At 38.1% G+C, this 22,163-nt stretch overlaps 4 protein-coding genes across 4 annotated transcripts; 3 read left to right on the plus strand and 1 right to left on the minus strand.

Annotated features, from left to right (window-relative positions):
* Window positions 1-166: 166 nt before the first annotated feature.
* On the minus strand, window positions 167-7,420 carry LOC134675992 (mitochondrial import receptor subunit TOM20 homolog). Its single transcript, XM_063534301.1, has 4 exons — window positions 7,189-7,420; window positions 5,153-5,256; window positions 3,091-3,195; window positions 167-2,217 (listed from the first exon to the last, which is right to left on the minus strand). The coding sequence occupies exons 1-4, from the start codon at window positions 7,313-7,315 to the stop codon at window positions 2,086-2,088; spliced, it is 468 nt and encodes a 155-aa protein (XP_063390371.1). The 5' UTR covers window positions 7,316-7,420; the 3' UTR covers window positions 167-2,085.
* A 435-nt stretch (window positions 7,421-7,855) lies between these two features.
* Window positions 7,856-9,414, plus strand: LOC134675881 (vacuolar protein sorting-associated protein 26B-like). The gene has a single exon (XM_063534210.1). The coding sequence runs from the start codon at window positions 7,979-7,981 to the stop codon at window positions 9,311-9,313; it is 1,335 nt and encodes a 444-aa protein (XP_063390280.1). The 5' UTR covers window positions 7,856-7,978; the 3' UTR covers window positions 9,314-9,414.
* An 8,750-nt stretch (window positions 9,415-18,164) lies between these two features.
* On the plus strand, window positions 18,165-18,497 carry LOC134675915 (NADH dehydrogenase [ubiquinone] 1 alpha subcomplex assembly factor 8-like). Its single transcript, XM_063534260.1, has one exon. It carries the CDS (start codon window positions 18,297-18,299, stop codon window positions 18,495-18,497), a length of 201 nt encoding a protein of 66 aa, XP_063390330.1. The 5' UTR covers window positions 18,165-18,296.
* A 1-nt stretch (window position 18,498) lies between these two features.
* LOC134675884 (GPI mannosyltransferase 1) lies at window positions 18,499-20,022 on the plus strand. Its single transcript, XM_063534214.1, has one exon. It carries the CDS (start codon window positions 18,499-18,501, stop codon window positions 19,774-19,776), a length of 1,278 nt encoding a protein of 425 aa, XP_063390284.1. The 3' UTR covers window positions 19,777-20,022.
* The last annotated feature ends 2,141 nt before the right edge of the window (window positions 20,023-22,163 follow it).

Below are 22,163 nucleotides of genomic sequence, written 5' to 3' on the forward strand. Positions count from 1 at the left end.
ATTTGTTAAATATAATGGTGACTGATATGGGTTTCATACTTTTATTTATCCATATTTTTATTATACACCCAGTTTTAATACTTGCAAGCCTTTATTTATAAAAAGGTTAACCTTAACCCTATAGACGACAAAGGTTAAAAGGTAAAACTCGAATAAAAGCCGAACGTTTTTACAATACTTTTATTCACAATAAAATCTCAATCAAAACTCACAAGCATCCTTAACCAGTTGCGAACAAACCTAAAACAATAACAACTTGTCTTGTCACGATATTGAAAAATGGCGGATATTATATTTGTGGACTATCACAGCCAATACCGTATAGATTTTAAATTGAAATAAACATGTCACTTAAAAAACTTTTTAACAGATAAAATAATGTAGGAACTGGTAACGCGCATACCGCTGATGTTACAAGCGTCCATAGGCTATGTCGTCCGCTTACTTTTAGGCAGGCAGTACGTGCATTTTACATATCGTAATAGGCGACAGAAATGCCGACAAGACGATTAAAGGGTTAACACCAATCAGCAATGCGTGACATTTATACCTATATCTTCTCAAAATATATCAACTGAATAAATTTATAAATTCAAAACTGTTAGTGACATGACAAAGAATAAAGCATGATTCGTATAAATTAAAGAAATCAAAAGACAAGTATTGTATCAATAATCACTAAAATTAAGACTACATGCTATTGTTCAACTTATTTCTTTTAACATTATAAAGAAATGTTACATAAAGTAATCGTATTTTAAAATACTCTACCTTCTTTGATAAAATCAGACCGTCATAAGTCTGCAGCGATTTTGATAGCCCACGCAGTGCGGCATTTTAAACGTCAACTTCTATGAAATTATGACGTATAAATAACACTTACACAGCGTGGGCTATCAAATCCGCTGCAGACTTTTCTTGGTGCGGCTCTAGTTCCAATTGTACATTAAAATAGATTAGCCCAATGCATAATGGAACAAATAATACGATTAGGCTGTCGAGTTTCGAAATGACAAGGTTCTATGTTGTATGGGGTGCAATATGCCATAGAACTCTGTTCGTTCGAATCAAAAGGGAAGGGTTGAGAAAATCTTCAGTCATTTATGTTTTCGAGTCTTTATTTGCACTTGCGGAAGAAATTACAAGTATGTCGTCTATACAGAGTAGCTAAAAAATATGTGCATTCCCGTTGCCAGGGAGGTTTTGGGATTATACTGAGCAACTTTTACTATGGGACCGACCCCGAAAACGCAAAAAAAATTTGGCTTTTTCATACATTTTGGCTGGTTCAGTTTATATGGGGGTTAATTTTTTTTTCGCGATTTCGTGGTCGGTCCCATAGTAACAGTTGCTCAGTATAATCCCAAAACCTCCCTGGCAACGGGAATGCACTTATTTTTTGACCACCCTGTATACTTAGCGCAATACCAACTGGCGGCTGAGATCATAATGCTATCTCCTTTACCCTTGTTAAGACCAACCAAGAGTTAAAGAGATGGCATTATGATCTGTCTTGCCGCTTAGTTTTGCGGCAAGTATAGACGACACTGTCACATATGGACGATATTATTAAACTGTTATTGTAAAATGAACCTACACGCGTTGAAATAAGTTCATTATTTCAGGTTTATGCAAGCATGCGTTCTGTATATACAATATATACGATACAATTCTTGTATTAATTCATCATCATCATCATCATCACCGTCTTAATCATTTGTCGCCTGTTTCTCCTTTCTAGTCAGATCATAATTTCATCACAACTGGTGTGAATAAAATAATCAAAACACATTTGTGACATGTCATTGTGTGAGCAACTGTCATATCAATGTCTACATTTTGACGTGCACACACTTTTATGTCACTTAACCTGACCGACCAGCGGCAAGAAAAAGCACAAAACTTAGTTTAACCTTTTAACCGCCACGACTAGATAACAAAGCATAGTTAACCTTTTAAGGTAGTAAGATTAATTATATACCATAACCTTTGTTGGCTATATCTGACCGTGGCGGTGAAAAGGTTACCATTTTTCTTCATATGAAACGTCCCGCAAGTGCAAATCAACATCGTCTAGCCCTCTGCTTATTCAACGTCTTCCTCTTGCAGACAGTTGCCTCCGCTCGCCTTCATGGAGGCCCGGAGTCGCTCGGAGACTTCGGGGAGCTTCTTCAGGAGCAGGTGGAAGATCGGGGCCGGCATTGTTTGTTGGAGCACCTGTAAACATGGTGGATAAGATTTAGATGTAGTGGAGGGACGCCTGCCAGAAACATGATGGATAAACGTTAAGGCTCAGCTTCATTGGTTGATAGGCCCCGCATGCGGGGTGCGGGAGATTTCCATGACGCATGCCATTATGAGTTTCACTAGACTTTGTACAGTCGCCAATAGATATATCGGAGCGACCGAGGCGCACACAAATATCTGAACACGCCTCTATTGTCAAGGCTCAATGCTGTCAAGTGTGCGTGTTCAGATATTTTTGAGAACTTTGGCTGCTCCGATATATCTGATGGCGACTGTACAGCCTGCGGGGAGTCACCGCACGCTGGGGGCCTACCGCGAAAAACGAAATTAGCAAATTGCGGGGATCTTTCTCTTTTAATCTAATGAAGGCGTAATTAGAGTGACAGAGAAAGATGCCCGCAATTTGCGAACTTTGATTTTCGCGGTCATAGCCCAGTATATCGACTGAGTTATCGACCAATAAGGCCATAAGGTTTTGGGTACTGGGTGTCTAAAACTCCCTACTTTCGATTAAAAATTTCATTTTTGGTACAAGCTTTTATACTGTACTTTTCTTTCCACAGGCAATTAATACTCATCGAGACAATTCTAAAAACCCCAAACACAATTAGGTTTCGTTGTTTTATCACAGAGTTCCTATGGCCACCTCTGGTCTCCATCATCAGATCAGCTCGATGACACCATAATATTGCATTGTCACCCGACTTACGTATGTATGCAAAATTTCAGCTCAATAAACCGGGAAGTGGATCAAATTTAACATGCAAGATTTTATTACAGACAATGGTCAAGTGAAACTAAATAAAAGCTTGTAAAATAGGAAAGCACGAGAAGTTAACTTACACTAAGCAGCTGCTGTGTTTGGCCGCACACAGCCACAGCCTGCCCGAGGTGCTCCACTCCCGCCTCAAGGTCTCCGGCTGCCAACAGCTCCTCACCCAACTGGATCTGTGGACACATACAACACATTTAAATGCCAAATCATACTTCCTACTTCTATCTATCTATTAAGTAGAGATGCAACGGATAGTTGTTTGGCCGGATATCGGATATTCGGCCTGACCATCGACCGGATATCCGGTATCCGGCCGCCGAATATTCGGCCAGCGAAATTATACCTACATTTTGGTTTTCCTGGTGCGCATTCTGCAGGTTTGACCTGTTTCCTAGTGAACGTTCGCGCGGACACATTTCTGGGTTCTAAATGAGTGCGTGTGCAAGTCGGTGGAATATTTAAATTGTTTTAAAATAGTAAACAAGTACGATTTTGACCTTATCTGTTTCTTAAATCCAATTTGTTTACTTCAAAATCAAGCAATATTACTCATATTACTATCCGGTATCCGGCCGGATAGTAACCGGATATCCGGTGCATCTCTACTATTAAGCCCTTTTATTCTGAGTTAGAGAATGTATCTTAGTATCTCAGTATGTATCTCAGTATGCCGCTTGGCAAAGGCTTCCTCCAGCTCTTCCCATTGGGGTCTGTCGTGGGCCACTCCTACTTGTAACATTTATTTTATTTTTATTTTATTATTTAAAATAAAAATTATATATACATAATTACATATATACATATAATATAAGATATCTATAGGGTTCCGTGGTGGACCCGGGTATGTCCTTAAACCACGTCCAAGACCACAGGTGGATGGGCAGCAGCGTCCCTCAAATTCGGTGTACTCGACTGCGATCGCCAACCCGCCTGCCAAGCGTGGCAATTATGGCATTCACCCCCCACAAGGGGGAGGCCTATGTTCAGCAGTGGACGTCTTATGGCTGAGATGATGATGATGATGATAGGGGTCCGTAACTAAAGGGTAAAAACGGGACCCTATTACTAAAACTCCACTGTCCGTCTGTCTGTTACGGTTGTATTTCATGAACCGTGATAGACAGTTGAAATTTTCACAGATGATATATTTCTGCTACCACTATAACAACAAATACTAAAAACAATAAAATAAATATTTAAGTGGAGTTCCCATACAAGCAAACGTGATTTATTGCTGTTTTGTGCGTATTAGCACGGAACCCTTCGTGCGCGAGTCCGACTCGCACTTTGCCGGTTTTTTTATACCTGTTGCAGGAAGAATGGCATAGCTTCATGGTTATTCATGTCAAGTAGGGGCCCATGGCGTGTAAGCGAGACGCACTGTTGCGAGCATTCTGTCCTGCTTCTATTGTATATATAGTGCGGCAAGCAAATCTTGTCAGTAGCAATGTAAAGCAAACTAAAGTAGGGCAACACTCAAAGAGTAGTATTGCGCTAAGAAAAGCAGCAATGTACAATGTACATCGAACCAAAACTTTTTTTTCCGCTGAGCGCGCCTTGTCACTTACGTCAATTCAAATTGTCACTCGCGGATTCTCTATTGAAAATGTTTGAAATTGTTATTAATACGTATGGACGGACAATTTAAAAGCGGTGTGTGATGTTGATAAAAATGATTAACTAATTTGAAGATCTCAAAATAAAATTGTAAGTGGACTATGCCGTTAAACAAGAATGTATGAATAAAATCATTGCTTCAGCAGGTAGATGTCATACTGGATTTTCATATTTTATTAGATTTCTCAGTTGGCACTGTAGACTGTAGGCATTGTAGGCACCTTAGCTTTAATTAAGCACAGTCTTGTTTAATATATTGGTATTTAATGGTGACACAGCAGAAATATCTCTTGAAATAGAATCGATTCAGAATGTAAACATTGTAAACCATTTGTAAACAAACAAGATGATGGCTGTCATTCACGATCCACATTCCACAGATAAAACACAGATGACACGCGATTTTCGAATTATTCGAACACAGTGTTGCTAACCCGCGATTTTTAAAATTTGCCGCCGTTTGCTACTGACAAGATTTGCTTGACCCAGTATAACAATTAAACACAACTATACCTGTTGCAGGAAGAACCGCTGCATAGCCTCATGGTCGCTCATGTCAGGCAGGGGCCCGCCCATGGCGTTAGAGCGTGACGCACATTTGCGGGCATTCTGTCTGCCTGCAATTATAATGAGGAATATTTAACCATTGTCAGTTAGTCTAGTCATTGTTGCGGCCTGAATAAGCACATGCACACCATGGGGAAGCGTGACATTGGGCGGTGCAGACTCTGCATCGGGGCAGAGGAGACGCCCTTGCACATCCTCACAGAGTGCCCTTGCCTAATGCGTACTCGTGACCTAATCTTGGGCGGACACATATTGCGCCCGGAGGAGGTAAAGTCTCTCGAGACCAAAAGGATCCTGCAGCTGTTTGAAGTTGCAGGTCTGGATCGAGAGTTGTAATAGGTGGCGATCACAATAGATCAGGAATGGTTGCAGTGATACATAAGCTTTGGAGCCTTATAGAGCCCTTAATAAAGAAGAAGAAGAAGAACCATTGTCAACACAGCATAGGGAAGTTCATGGGTTTAAGTGGCAAATGAGTTCAGCCTATGGGTGCTTGTAACTCTAGTCAGGGGTGCGAAACTCCTTCCTTCAGGTAAACTCTGCTCCGTTCGGCTCAGCATTGCTTCGAGCAATTATTAGGGTTGACACAACTTGACGTCCCTTTGCGTGTACGACCACAGATAAGATATTGGCTTGAATTTTGACAACCCTAAATAGCCGAAAGGGATAGTGCCAGCCAGAAAGCTTTCCGAGACTTTATGTTGTTTTAACACATAAACAGTCTAGCAAGTTGCTGTTGAATCAGAAAAGCATGAAAGAAAGATTTTTTGTGATTTAAGAAGCAAACATAATTATAGGTATCAACTTACAGACAAATAGACTATAACTTTTACGAGTTTCATGGTTGAGTTGTGTAGAAAATACAGTCTATGTGTGTAACTTTCACTTTAAATCATGAGCCAAATTATATATTGCAGTTATTAAGAAATAATGTGCAATAAATTAATATTACATTAGTTTCTCTTAACCCATGATTAGATTGATTAGTCGCGCCACCTATACTTAACATGATGTTTTATTTGAATTAATGAATAAATCAGTTTGTAGTCATTTTTATGGGATATATCAAAAACTATTAGAAAAGGTAACAACTATTATATTTATAGATATATGTAATAGTACAAAATTGATTACAATTTTTTGCCACAGGTGGCAAAATGCTCATAGCGCAAGCACTCTTGAGTTAATTGTCTGGAAACAACCCTATGTTGCAGTGGCGGCGAGTCCATAAAAGCCGACACCCACCGGCTTGCCTGTTTTTGGACGTTTGAGCAGAGTTGTAAAGAAATATGTAAGCCTAATAGCCCCGGCTTGCCTATGGATATGTTTGATGCGCCGCCACTTCTACGTTGGGCCATTTAGTAGACTGCTTTGAACAGATGTTAGTTTATAAACAATGGATCTCCATTGAGCTCCATCTAGCTAGACCATCTGGTCTAAGTCAGCTAATTGATGTACATAATATAATTATTCGTGCAAAGGTATCCAACTCGATACTCCTACGCTCTCTGAAAATAGAATTCTATATACATGGCGACTGTTCTACAGTGCTTCAAGCATAAAAATATTGAACCCTAGGTACAGTTATACAGGTTATAGAAATGCCTATATTTGTCGAAGAAACAATATAAATACGCCTAAAAAGATGTAAGACTTTAGAGTCGGTTTCCAATGAACTTCGATCACGAATCAATGTCATTGCTGCATGTTACACAATATTTGGCCTAATTACTCGCACATGCGCTCCCTCAGCGCATCTGTACATACATTTATGCGCTTATTGAAGCGAAAATAAATACAAGTGCGCAACGATCACTGGGTTTGTAGGTTATTCAGAAATAAATCAATCACTGACAGTGGAAAATGAATGATGTGCGCATGCAGCATGTTATTTACATAAAATGTCGTCATACTTGCATGATATTAGACTCAAATAGAACACGAGAAAGTTTTCTAAACACAAAAAACTACAATGTACTCACGTTCTCTGAGCTTTTTTTTGAAAAGAGGGTCCTTGCGACGTTGTTGGTCGAAGTATACACAATACCCCAGGAACAGAGTCCCGGCAATGCCCACTGCAATTCCAAGTGTAGTGCGAGTTAACTCCATTGTAATATTTTATTTCGTAACGATTTATTCACAGAAATATCGGCTCGCTTTTGTTACAAAATTTTGTGGTCCGCCATTTATTAGCAAAAAGGACTCATGTTGGCAGCATTGACAGTCAAAAGCATTCACAAAATTTGTATACAAAATACAAATAGCATGACTTTATTTGTATAAAAGATATTAAATTAGGAATATGAATTTTATATTTAAAATAAGTCTAATTATGAATAGGTTGCGAATTTTCTGAATTTATTACTTTTATCTATAAGCAGATCTTGAACGCAGTATTTATTTTCTAAGGTTGCCACTGTAAAATTTGTCAAATGTACACATGATAAAAATAAATATCCCATTTTCTTGAAATTTTCCTTCTAATGTACTAATTATTATCATATATGCCGACCGACCCTTGCAAGAAATATGCGTGTGAGATCCAGAGATGTCTAGTTGGTGAGTTTTTACTAATTATTTCATTTAACAACCTCTCGGCCGACAGCCGACATGGATTTAGTCGCCATCTTTGCTTCAACCTTCAATCGCCTCTACGGATTCGCGGGCGTTTCGTCGCCGTTTTTCAATGTTTTTCTTAAATAAAACGTGATTGTTCTTGTCTACAATAGCGTAAAAAGTTTCCTGGATTTCCCGTAACAGTTCAGTGTGAAAATGAGTTTTTTCGGATTCGGACAAACCGCGGATATAGAGATCGTATTCGACGATGCTGACAAGCGGAAGGTAGCGGAGGTGAAAACGGATGACGGCAAAAAGGAGAAATTACTGTTGTATTATGACGGCGAAACTGTGTCGGGGCGGGTGAACGTGACGCTGCGGAAGCCGGGGTCGAAGCTCGAGCATCAAGGAATCAAGGTCGAACTAATAGGGCAGATCGAATTGTTCTACGACAGAGGTAACCATCATGAATTCATATCGCTAGTGAAGGAATTGGCTCGGCCTGGAGATCTCCTGCAGCATACGTCGTATCCATTCGAATTTGCGAACGTAGAGAAGCCCTATGAGGTGTACACAGGCGCTAACGTCAGACTGAGGTACTTCCTACGCGCTACCATCGTGCGGCGCTTAACTGACATCGTAAAGGAGGTGGACATCGCTGTACACACGCTCTGCAGCTACCCTGACGTTCTAAACTCCATAAAAATGGAGGTGGGCATTGAAGACTGCCTCCACATAGAGTTTGAATACAACAAATCAAAGTACCACCTCAAAGATGTGATAGTGGGTAAAATATACTTTTTGCTAGTCCGTATCAAGATAAAACATATGGAGATATCTATTATCAAACGTGAGACAACTGGATCAGGACCAAATACATTCACGGAGAATGAAACCGTTGCAAAATATGAGATCATGGACGGTGCTCCAGTGAGAGGTGAAAGCATACCTATAAGAGTGTTCTTGGCGGGATATGATTTGACCCCAACCATGAGGGATATCAATAACAAGTTTTCTGTCAGATACTACCTAAATCTAGTACTGATGGATACTGAGGATCGCCGCTACTTCAAACAACAGGAGGTGACTTTATGGAGAAAGAGTGATAAATCGAGGTTACTGTTACATAACCCTCATCATCCCCAGACACAAACTCTGACGCATCCCTCCGAGACCCCGTCTCAAAGGCAGCAAAATGCAGCTAATTCCGACTATGTTGGTCGAGCGATTTCTCCACTACACCAAGAGAACCATCAACAAGGCCCTCCACTTGTTGACGAAGACCACAAACCCTCCGAAATGGAGCAGGATAAAACCGAGGAGATAACTAACAAAATGTCCAATGCACACATTGAAAATAACCAACCTGAAAATGAAAATTCAGAAATTCAGCCTGCTGTCGCTGAAAAGCCTAAACTTGCTGAGAAGCCAGCGGTAGCGGAGAAGCCTCAAGTAGCAGAAAAGCCGCAGATTGCTGAGAAGCCTCAGATAGCGGAGAAGCCTGTGAGTGTAACCCGGTCAGAAAGTGCGGAGGCCGAGCCGAGTCAATAGCCGATATGCACGTGCGCCGTCAACCTTACTGTTGACGACGAGATGAACTGTATGTTTTCTTACTTGAAAACAATTGTGTAAAGGTTCAAAATCGAGTTTTGAGTGTGTATCTTTCAAAAATTTTACTTGAAATTCTATGATTTTTATGAATGAAACTTCAATGTTTAGTTTACAAGTCAAATTAAATTTGAAAAAGAAACTTATTCTTCAATTTCAGTTTTTGAATAACTAATAAGGTTCTTACCTAACGAAAAATCAAGCTTTATTTTACAGATGTCATTTTAAAGTTACTAGTAAAATTTTTGATGGATATAAACTTGAAAATCAGCCTATAGATTAGTTTCAGAATGACTGTTACAGCAATATTTCCGTTGCTGGCAATTATTGCCAGTTTGCAATGTTGCCTTGCTCTAGCCAATGTTAGAGTGAGAGATGTAGCTTTTACAGAAGTTATATTATATTCAATGTAAAGTTAAACTAGTAAAAGCCATCTGTTGTTAAAATGAAATATCCAACACATAGTTTCCGAGTAAAATTTCAGGTTTATTAAAATTCAAAAAGGACAGTCTAAGTCAGACATACTCAACGTCTTTTACATAAATCTAGCTATGAGGCCTTGGGCTGCAAGTTCTCCGAGGGCCTACCGAAAAAAACGAAATTTATATGTATCTGCCTCTCCCCCTCTTGCATATTCGAGCGATAGAAAGGCAGATAACGTAATTTCGGTTTTGGCATTAGACCCTCAGGATTCGTAACGTCAGGATTGCTAGGTTGAGTAGGTATATATAGTATGGTATATGTTGTTGTAGTTTCGCTAAATTGCATATAAGTAACAAAACAAGTCAACAACTATGGAAAAGACTGGAAAGTTGAACGTTTGTATATAAAAATCGGGGTAAATGGTAGTAATTTTATGTAAAGAAATGCATTTTTCAATTTACAGCTGGTACAGTTTGTTTTGGTAAAAAATGACAGAAAATGTAATATCAAATACCTAATTATGTTCTGTCCAAAGAAAATATTTAAAACAATGACTAGGTATTGAAAATAATTGTATTAATTATCTAGAGTTATCAAACAGTTATATATTTAAAGTTGTTTTGAATGAATATGTTATCTAAAAAGCTATTCGCTGCTTTATAAGTTTTATTTTAATTGTAAAATTCGCCATTCAGTTATAAGCAATAACTTTTTTCGCTATACATATAACATTTTGTATATATGACTTGACTGGATCATATTTGGCACTATAAAATCGAATAGTGTCATAGTTAGAGAACATATGCCATACCATAAGCTATTAAAAAAAGTTATAGAACAAAAGGGTTAATATATTTTATCATCTTTTGTGAAACAATTCTGTTGTACTCAAAAAAGTGATTACAAGTCAAGCTTGCGAGCGCGACACCGGTCCCTTTAATTTGAGAAATACACATTTCACATTTGTGACGTCTCACGGGTAAAGGTACCTTATGGCGGTTGGCGCTTACGCTATTATTAACGCCGCTCTAATATTATTGCGGCGCTATGCGACGTAAGCGCCAGCCGCCATAAGGTACCTTTTTGCCGTGGAACGTCACATTTATTATGTGAAATGTTTGATAAAAGTATTGACACTTTTTGTTCTCTGCCAGTTTTAGTATGTGTGAATGAGATGAAATCTCATTAGTACTAAGGCTATTCAAGTATTACTTTATATTCTCAGGTATTGTCAGGTAGAATAGCTTTTTAAATGTTTAATTGACACTACTGTGCAGTGGCGGTGCGTCAAACACAATTTTTGTGCAAGTATAGGAGCATATTTAGCATGCCTTTTTGATGGGGCCGCTTTGTTTCACATAAAGTTTTAAGTTTTAATATATTGTTTGTCATATTATCATTAGTCCTAAAACTGAAACCGTTAACTTTTTAGGATTTCCATAAGGTTATCCTAAAGATAGGTTAGGTTTGTTTTATGGTAATCCTGAAAAGTTCGGTTCCGAACCAAACAAATTATGACTAACGAAAATGCGGACAAACAATACATTATGACTTAAAACTTTTTGGGAAACAATCGAGACCCCTTTTTTGATACCTGTAGGATAAGGCGCTCAACTCCAAGCCGATTGAAATCGAGTTCTATGCACGCCCCGCCACTGCTATAGTATCTCACATAGTGTGAGTGATACTGTGATTAATAACTGCTTCTACAAATGCGACGTTCTCAGGCAAAAGGCACTTGTCAAAAAATCCTTTTTTAATTGCATCCTTATGGTTAGCCCTTGCGCCTTATTTATAACTTAAGAGGTACCTTTTGCCTGACAGCGTCACAAATACTGGTTTGTGCCTGTAAAGTACTAACACGCGAGAATATGTAGATAGATGTATCTCACATGAATTTTAGGAACTTGGAGGGATCTAGGAAGTAGCCTAAAATGATATATAATGATATTTTAATCTTTCGTTTTTATTTTTTCTGCATTTTTCTTTTTTTATACCCAGTTGCATCCTAATGGAGCCTAAACGCACAGTCAGCATCAGAAGTAACTAAGCGGGGGAGTATTCAAAATGATCTACACACCTTCTTATTATCTTGAAAATGTATGTTGTGTTCAGATCATTTTTGGATATATCGATATCGACTGCATACTTACTTCTGCTATTTGTACTAGAGTTGTTTGATAGTGTTTACTTCTAATTTAATACTTACGACAATAAGCTATTAACCCATTCAGCGCTAATCACGACACGTTGTCGTTTTGCCTCTACGAAGCATTTCCTTTACATACCGGAAAACCCGTTTTATCGCCCACGACCGTAGCTCAGCAGTGAACGTGTTAAAAACACACAGAGACATTTTTCCTGTTTATTTTGGGCTATATTCCTAGATTTAGCCTCATATAGAAATCAAAGTGTATCTTTTTCACCGTATAGTGATTTTATTACAATATTTTATGTAACATTGCATCGTTTGCCTTTAACATCAATTTATATCAATCAAGTGTACGCTGCCAATTGAGTCGGAAATCAAACTTTGTACACAAGAGCAATAAAAATCGGACACGTTGTATGGAAATTTCCGTAGAAAGTGGCCCATTTTTGTGCTCTCGAGTATGTTGCCCTTTCTACGTCGCTCCACAACGAAGCTTATGCCACTTTATGAAACTAAAATCAAAGATAAGTAAATAATAAAGATTGTCGATGTCCATACTGTTGTCATTCTTGTATCTGTCCAAATTTGACGGCGTCGGCAACAATAAGGAAAACCATTATTATGAAGACTTATAAAGATAAGTAAATAAAAGTATTTTCACCACACCAGCTCGGAAAGGCTTACTTTGCACTTCAAAAACTGATAGCAAAGTTGCATTTTATTCACATGTGAGACAAAGTAATCAAATGCAAATTTTGAGTTGGTTTCTTATGTTTACTGATAGAAATGACTTTTAAATGATGATTTTGGATGATAAATATTTAATAACATTCATTTGGATTTGATTTTGTTTGATATTTTACATTTAATATTTGCTTCCGGTTGGTGTGGTGAAAAATTTTGTGTTTCACTCGGGGGCAAATTTTGTTTAACCCTCGCAACGATCAAGATTCCATTTTCGAACCACTCGCTATGCTCGTGGTTCAATTTTGGAATCTTTCGCTTGCTCGGGTATCAATATTAGCACGAGCGGTTAAACAACAACTTTGCCCCCTTGTAAAACAAATAACTATTAGTAAAGTTGTTTTAGATTTTAGTCAAGAAGTGGGTATAAAATTGAAATAATAACGATTGAGTAACCACAGCGACAAGATAGAAATGAATCTAAAAGACTAATTGTCTGTAAAAAATATACTAAAACTTGTATAATTATGAAAATATTAGTAATTTAGGTTTTAAAAGATGCGGGCCTGTCATGGCGTCAAAATTGTATATTATTTTAAATATGGGTCCATTTTTATTTCTGCTTTGCTTTTGACTTGTATATGATGGGTGATTGTAAAATTTTATTATTTTAACATCGCCTGGCGGCCCGCCATAGTTATTCATTATCAGTGTATAGCAAAAACTGCGAGCCATCCATCTATATTTAGTAATAATACGTAAAAGTAGTCAAACTTCCGATTTTCTACAATAAATCCAGCGACAAGTATTTTTTAATACAGTTGCTCAAAAAGTGCCTCTTTACGTAGCTGTTTAGCGTGCGGAAAGTTGGTTATCTCGAACTAGTGCTTTTTACTTTTCCAATTTTTTTAAATTTATACTTGTTCCAATTCACGACTACTTATTGATGAGTGTTAATATTAGTTTCCTTTAAACGTCGTAATCAGCATAAAAACCTACCGTTAATGTAAAAATACGAAAAATATTACATATTTCATATTTAATTACTTACCTCTTCATCATTATAACACGTTTATTTTTTAATATTCAATATTGAAAATTCCGTTCTTAATAAGTTGACTGAATGGAACGGAATAGCTGCCAAACGCCCATAGATATAATATACTTAAAGACGACGTCTAACCGAGCTGTCACTGTTACCACTTTTGTTTAGTGTACGATTAACAATGTTTTTCTTATTTTTTCGCAACTGTATTAAAAAACGTCGTTCGATACACGTGCGGAAATGTCATTCTTCACTCGTCCCGAGTCTTGCCACTCGCCTGCGGCTCGTGGCAAGATATCTCGGTACTCGTGAAGTAATGACATACCTTCCGCACTAGCATCGAAATGTACTATTATAAAATCTGTTCATCTCCGTAGAAAGGGGCGTACTGTTATGTAGATAGCGCCACATGCAAAACGCAAGCATAGAAATATAGCTACGCCATCTAGTGAGCTCTGTAAGAGTTAAATAGAATGGCGTTGCGCTTTTATTTCTATACTTGAAACTTAGTCGCGCCATCTACAACTATCATGATGCATTTAGTGTGGAATTTAAAAGTAATTTTGATCTTTAACTATTACCATAGATGCAAGATGGCTCACCGTATTTCCGAACACTGTTTATTGTAATGTAAATTAGGGGAAAGTCCATGTTATGTAAAACATATTCTGTTATATGTATATCATATTGTTTTGGTTTTAGTGTCTTATTGTATAAAAGGATTATTCTTTTTTTCTAATGAGATTAAGAGCGCATGTCGCATGTCGATTATATCATATTGTTAATAAAATGTAATATATATATCAAAGTGGTTATTTTTCTTATACGTCGTGACGTTTCAGTCAAAAGATACCTTGTCAGTCGTCCATAAGGTCGACTCGTTAAATCCTTAAGTAGCTCCTTACAACAAGTACCCTTTTTGTTAAAAACGACATATTTACCTAGACAGAGCAGAAAAAATCATCTACTGATTGCTGAGACATACCATAGCTAAGTAACTGGCCTTATTCATAAAACTTTACATTATTTAGTTAAATTATTTTTTATCCCTTTCTTACAAATACATAAGTCAAAATGACAGATAAAGACAAAATAGCTAATTCAGGCCAGTAACGCATTTGAGGAGAGTCTTTTCAAAAGGGGTTATTTCTCTGACCATACAAAGATATCATTTTTGAAAAAAACACTCCTCATTTATGACTAACGCCAGTTGTCTTTATTCATGACTCGTCTCTGCCATAGATTTCTTTTGCTGACCCGTCAACTGACTGACGTCTACAAAAGACGTCATCGGGTCACGCAGTTCTTTTGAATATTGAAATATCGACCTATTTGCCTTCGTATAACGTTCAATTCACGTTTTACTCTGCGTCTAAGGCTTTTTTTTTAAATATTAGTGAACTGCTGTTAATTTTGATAGAAGAAAAAGAGGTAAACCACATCTGCGGGACCGTCTTAAACTTTGCGGGGGCCCTTTTGGAAAGTGAAGAAAGCAAATTAAACTAACATTTTTCTACTATAATCTTCGATTTATTAAATATCAGATATATTAAAAATATATTTATTGATTATCAAAATTTTTTTTGGTAAGTATTGAAAAAAATCACCGCCTATTCGACTCTTATAGCTTATCAGTTGTTATCAGTACGCTCGTAATTACATGTAACGATTATGCGGCCCGCCCACTATGTGTCAGTTTAATTTTTAGATAACGTCAGCTAAGTGCAGGAATTTTATACCTAATGGTTGATTATAAACTGAAATAGATGTCGAATACGATAGAAAATGTGACTGAGCAAGGGTTCCAGTAGGTACATACCCAGTAGTGTTGGGATCGAATCGAACCAGCGTGTTCTGCAAAATTCGTGGCTACGCCATAAACATAACCATATACTTATTGACTACAGACCAGGGATGTTGCGGATATGCAAAGCCTCACATCCACGGATGCGGATGTCAAGATTTGGTACTTAAAGAACGACAAATATGACATTTTTAGCAGTTGAGCACGAATATAGGTCCGTTTTATTTAATAAACAGTAACTTGGCCGACTTTTCGGGATCGATCTAGACGATTTCGTTATATATTATACTTACGCCGCCGCTAATACGTTCCTGTTACAGACTTGGTCGACATCCGCATCATGCAGATGCGGATACAGATGTTGAAAATAATGCGGGTGTTCCGCGGATGCGGATGCGAATATCCGCAACATCCCTGCTACAGACATATACATGAATTACATAACACTCTGACCACGCTAACTTTACACAAACTAAGCAATAAGCTCCATACCTTGACACTATTACTTATTCTGTGCCTTGACTTAGCACTAGCACTAGGTATGAAAATTTAGCGTGGCGATATTACCGAGAAGCAAAATTGTTGATGTTATTGACTACTATGGAATAGGTAGGTACTGAAAATATTGTAAGTAATTATCACGTAAGTAACTAACTAAGTGCTAATTGTGCTAATAATTTGGATTTTCCCTCCTCGTAACGCCTCTTCTAATGTTTGCGTTACTGAAATACACACACACACACACACACACAGGTACCTACTTGTATATATTTTGAAGTTCACGCATTTTTTACCTGTGTACCCTTACCATGAGTTAACTGCGGGCTGTAAGCCGCTAAGGGCTAACTAAGGGATCTCATATTTTTGTCACTGTGACAAGTACCTACCCATGTACCCATTACAAAGTGGCGCAGAAATCAAATTGCTTGAACTTAATTCTCATCGCCAAACTGACAAATATGTACATTATTCAATAGGTATGAATATGACGGACTGAATCTGAATACTCAAATGATACGGAATTATGACACTGACGTAACCATGATTATATCAATTATATTCCGGGATGGATAGTAGGTAATACTTACCTACACCAATAAACCAATAGGTACCAATACATTAAATTTAAACATTTTACATTTCCAGCTAACAACTTCCAAGAGGTTCGCTGCGACGCCGTGTTCGAGGCTATGCGCCAGTGCTGCCTTAAGCACAAGCCCGTGTCTCTCGTGTGTTCCGGATACGACCTGAAGCCGAGAGAGTTCGCCCCTGTCACTGACAGGCCCAATCAAACTGTCACAAGTAAGTATAGCTGGTCAAACTAATTTGTCAGTCAGTAAGAACCAGCTATACTCATCCTTTTCTTTTGTGTGCTAGTAGTAGTGTAAGACAAATATATTATGATTCTCTCTGTCTATAATGAAATGAGAGAGTTCTTTGACAAACTATAGTCAATGCGACAGCCTCACGTACAAGCCTATGTCTCTGATGTGTTCCGGATATGACCTGAAGCGAGACAGTTCGCCCCTGTCACTGACAGGCCCGATCAAACTGTCACAGGTAAGTAGTCAATGCGACAGCCTCACGTACAGTCAACAACAGAGCTATGAATACAGGCAAAGTGCCAAAAATATGTATCTTCTTCCTCGGTCCCTCATTGCTGAGGATCGCGACCATGTATGCTACGTCTCCACAGTGTGCGATCATAAGCCATATGGGTCACGCACTGCATGTTGCCGCCAACCACTCTCTTCACAACATCAGACCATCTCGTGGGTGCTTTTCCTCGCGCTCGCTTGCCCTCTATTTGGCCCAAGATAATTTGCCTTTCTAGGTCGTGCTTTTTAGACCGCATGATATGACCAAAGAAGCTGAGTGCGCGTTCTTGACATATGTATACACGACCTTAATGTACAGGCCATAAAGTACTGTATACATATTTTTGACACTTTGCCTGTATTCGTAGCTCTGTTGACTGTACGTGAGGCTGTCGCATTGACTACTTACCTGTGACAGTTTGATCGGGCCTGTCAGTGACAGGGGCGAACTGTCTCGCTTCAGGTCATATCCGGAACACATCAGAGACATAGGCTTGTACGTGAGGCTGTCGCATTGACTATGTCTCTGATGTGTTCCGGCTACGATTGCTCCTGTCACTGACAGGCCCAACAGTAAGAACTAAGTAGATAGACAGTTGGCAACACTGGTTCATATTCAACCAGACTACGAATAGATGTATTATCATGCCGCGATCAGAAAGGGATTAGAAATGACAGATTTCCATACACTTACGTCTAAATCAATATGGATTGACAGCTATCTCAATCCCTTTTTAATTGCGATTCAGTTATAGGTGTTACGTCTGGAGCCAAATTATGAGGTTGAACCCTTTGACCACCGACGACGTCAACTGACGCGCGCGGCTACACCCACCTCAAAGATGACGTGCCGCGAACGATCGGCGTGGCGTTCAAAGGGAAATATTATCTACTTTTTTTCCGTCTATGAAGTTTCACACCCTGGAATTTCAACGCGAAACCCACTTTCCTAATAGTCTGCTGCTTTGTTTTTGCTTTACAATTGCTTATTTCTTTGTCCACAGATAAGTAATGGACAGAGAGAGACGCCAGCGTAGCCAGCCTCTCGGAAAAAGGAGTTGGGTGTTCAAGTACCCCAAGACTTTTCAAGTCACCTTCACTTTGCTAGGACTGGGCATCTTCTTTTCCAAGCCCTTATACGACCTGTTCCTTCGACCGCGAGAACCGGAGGACTTTTCTGAACCCCCCACTACGTTAAAAAGGCTTTAGATCTAGGTAGCATGGAAGCAGTGTCTAAAGCAAGGGAAAGACTTGCTAAATACCCGCTAATTTTTGCGAAGTGCGGTAAGCAAAGCGCCTTATATGCCCGCTGTGTTTTGCAGCTCGAAGATCAGCTGAAAAAAGACAGTTGCGCTAAAGAGTTTCAGGAGTTTAAGGCTTGTCTTCAATCCGCTGCTAAAGATTTGAAGACGAGGATCTAAGATGAAGCTTAAAGATTTTCTTGACTTGCCTTTTACGTGCCATCTTTTTATAGGCATCATCATCAGAGTTGCTCTGATTGTGTATGGAGATTTCCATGACAAGTTATACGATGTTCCATACACGGATATAGATTATAAAGTGTTTACTGACGCGGCCAGACATGTTGTAAAAGGACATTCTCCATACAAACGTCATACATACAGATATAGCCCCTTGATAGCTTATTTCTTAGTCCCTAATATACGATGGGGCAAAAATTGTGGGAAATTACTCTTTTCTGTCTTTGATATCCTGGTCACCGTTGCAGTTAAAATTTTGGTGGAACATCAGATAGGGTCTAAGAAAACTATGAAGAATATACCGGTTTATTGCGCTCTGTTTTGGCTCTACAATCCTCTAAGTATTGGTATTTCTACTAGAGGCAACGCCGATTCTGTACCATGTTTCTTCATCATACTATCCATTCTATTCTTACAAACTGACATAGTAAAATCTAATTGGAAATATGCTTTATCAGGTATTTTATTGGGTATTTCGATACATCTACGTCTTTACCCGTTGGCGTTTAGTTTCCCCATGTATCTGTCTTTAGGCGAATACAAAATTAATAGAAACACTAGTATCAAAGATGGGATTATTTCTCTTTTGCCTAATCTCAAGCAAATAACTTTGGTGACGAGCTGTGTAGGAACCCTTGTTCTTCTAACTTACTATATGTATAAATTGTATGGATACGAATTTTTATTCGAAACTTACATTTACCATCTGTTTAGGAAAGATACTCGTCACAATTTCTCTGTGCTTTTCTACTATTCGTATTTAATAATGGATCAGCTGACTTTTGATATTGTCAAAGTGCTCGCTCAAATATTCGAAGGTGTAATATTATTTGTGGGTAGTTTGGCTTTTGGTACTGACCCTAAAACCCTGCCTTTCGCTTTATTTTTCCAAGCGGTAGTTCTGGTCGCGTACAACAGTGTTATGACGTCACAATACTTTATTTGGTTTTTATCTTTGCTACCGTTAGTTGTGCACAATTTTAGATTGAAACCGGCAAATGCTTTATTTTTAACTGTTGTTTGGGTATTTGCCCAAGCTGGTTGGTTGTTTTACGCGTATCTACTTGAGTTTAAATGTAGACAGGTGTTTATACTAATTTGGTTGAAGAGTATTGTGTTTTTCTGTGCAAATATTTACGTTCTGGGACAACTTGTTAAGAGCTATTCGCCTGGTTATGCTTTTGGGGAATATCTGGCTTTGGACGAAAAAGTGAAATGAGGAAGTTAATATAAACCTTATCATTACAAGCATAAAGGTCACTTTAATAACGCACGCCATGTCAACTATAATCGATTTTGGCTATATTATGACAATTTTAGGCGTCATATAATAGAATGCACATATATTTTAGTCATTCGGTTTTTATATGTAGGTAGTATATAGAGTGCAATACAAATTGTGTTAGCATAGATTGAAGTTGTAGATATAGATGTAATGGACTTACAAATAAATATTCAAAAATGATTACTTTAATTTTATTTTCCAACAACATTACTAACAGTAGCTAACTTCATACATCTAACAAACAACCTTCACTAAATAAAATGCATTGGCAAATTAAATCTTATTAATTTGTGTATAATAGTCGAAATTCACTTGCACGTTAAATTTAAAACTTATGAAATCTGCAAATTAAAAGCATTTTATTCAACGATTTGGTAATTATAATTAATTCTACAATAGTTTTTAATTTGAAGATTTCTATATCTTATTGTAATTAGTTCAGCAATGAATCGTTATAAAATAAAATTTTGTATCAAGTAGTTATAGTCCAACAAGAAATTGTAGAAAATAAATGATGGCGCCAATTCCAACGTAACTGTTACATTTTTGACGTAAAATGCCTAAACATGGCAACGAATTAGTATGTAATTTTTAGGGTTCCGTAGCCAAATGGCAATAAACGGAACCCTTATGGATTCGTCATGTCTGTCTGTCCGTCCGTATGTCACAGCCACTTTTTTCCGAAACTAAGAAATGTTGAAACTTGGTAAGTAGGTGTATTCTGTGAACCGCATTAAGATTTTCACACAAAAATAGAAAAAAAAACAATAAATTTTGGGGGTGCCCCATACTTAGAAATGAAACTCAAAAAAATTGTTTTTATCAAACCCATAAGTGTGAGATAGACACCTCACTATAGGTAGGATAGGTCTTCAAAAATGATATTGAGGTTTCTAATGTAATTTTTTCTAAACTGGATAGTTTGCGTGAGACACTTCCAAAGTGGTAAAATGTGTGCCCCCCCCCCCCCCCGTAACTTCTAAAATGTGATAAATCTAAAAAAAATATATGATGTACATTACCATGCAAACTTCCACCGAAAATTGGTTTGAACGAGATCTAGAAAGTATTTTTTTTTAAATACGTCATAAATCGTAAACCGCAATTTTATTATGTTACTTGCTGCTAGGGAACCCTTCATGGGCGAGTCCGACCTCGCACTTGGTCGCTTTTTAGGGTTCCGTACCCAAAGGGTAAAACGGGACCCTATTACTAAGACTTCGCTGTCCGTCCGTCCGTCTGTCACCAGGCTGTATCTCACGAACCATGATAGCTAGACAGTTGAAATTTTCACAGATGATGTATTTCTGTTGCCGCTATAACAACAAATACTAAAAACAGAATAAAATAAAGATTTAAATGGGGCTCCCATACAACAAACGTGATTTTTGACCAAAGTTAAGCAACGTCGGGAGTGGTCAGTACTTGGGTGACCGTTTTTTTTTGCTTTTTTTTGTTTTTTTTTTTTGCATTATGGCACGGAACCCTTCGTGCGCGAGTCCGACTCGCACTTGCCCGGTTTTTTTTAGATATTTAGGCGTCTAAAAGTTCATCTACTTTTATTAGTTCAGAGTTGTCAATGATAACAAAAATTTTGTTCAACAACGATTCATTGCTTTACACAACAGGTCTAAGAGTACGTAAAAAAGTGACCCAATATTTTTATCTCATAATAGTCATAATATTCACGGTTCAGCATAGAGAACCCATCTTTTTTATTGTGTGACGCAAAGAAAAGTCTTAGGGCTCAGCCATCACATTGCGCGACTGGCGGCGGCAACCATAGGTTGGAGCGAGACATAATGGTCGGACCTTTCGTTCCCACCTATGGATGCCGCCGCCGGTCGCGCAAAGTCGTGGCTGGACACCGTTAGGGTTCATTTAGATGGCGCGCGAACTCGCATGCGAGTTGTTACATGGCGGACTATTGAGGTTACATTTAATACCGCAATGTAAAGAAACTAATGAAACTCACATCGCATGCGAGTTCTCGCACCGCCTAAATGAGACCTTAGGTACTTTTTTATTGCCTATACTCTGTATCTTTAGGTATTTAAATAAAAGTAAACAAAATCTACCCTCAGCCAGTTGAGGGTAGAAGAAAACAATTACATGATCAAATGCAACTGATCCAGGCGGTTTCGTATTTTGGTCGGTTAACCAATAAATGTTATAACAGAACTACCCGAAAATTTACAAATTGTTTGTTTACTTTTATATAAATACCTACAAATTCAGAGTAATCAGAGTATAAACAACCCAAAACTGACAGCCTGGCAAAAAAAGAGTAGAAATTAAAAAGTAGCAACACTGTAGTGTCG

Source organism: Cydia fagiglandana, chromosome 23, assembly GCF_963556715.1.
Source record: "Cydia fagiglandana chromosome 23, ilCydFagi1.1, whole genome shotgun sequence".
In the NCBI taxonomy this organism is placed as follows: domain Eukaryota; kingdom Metazoa; phylum Arthropoda; class Insecta; order Lepidoptera; family Tortricidae; genus Cydia; species Cydia fagiglandana.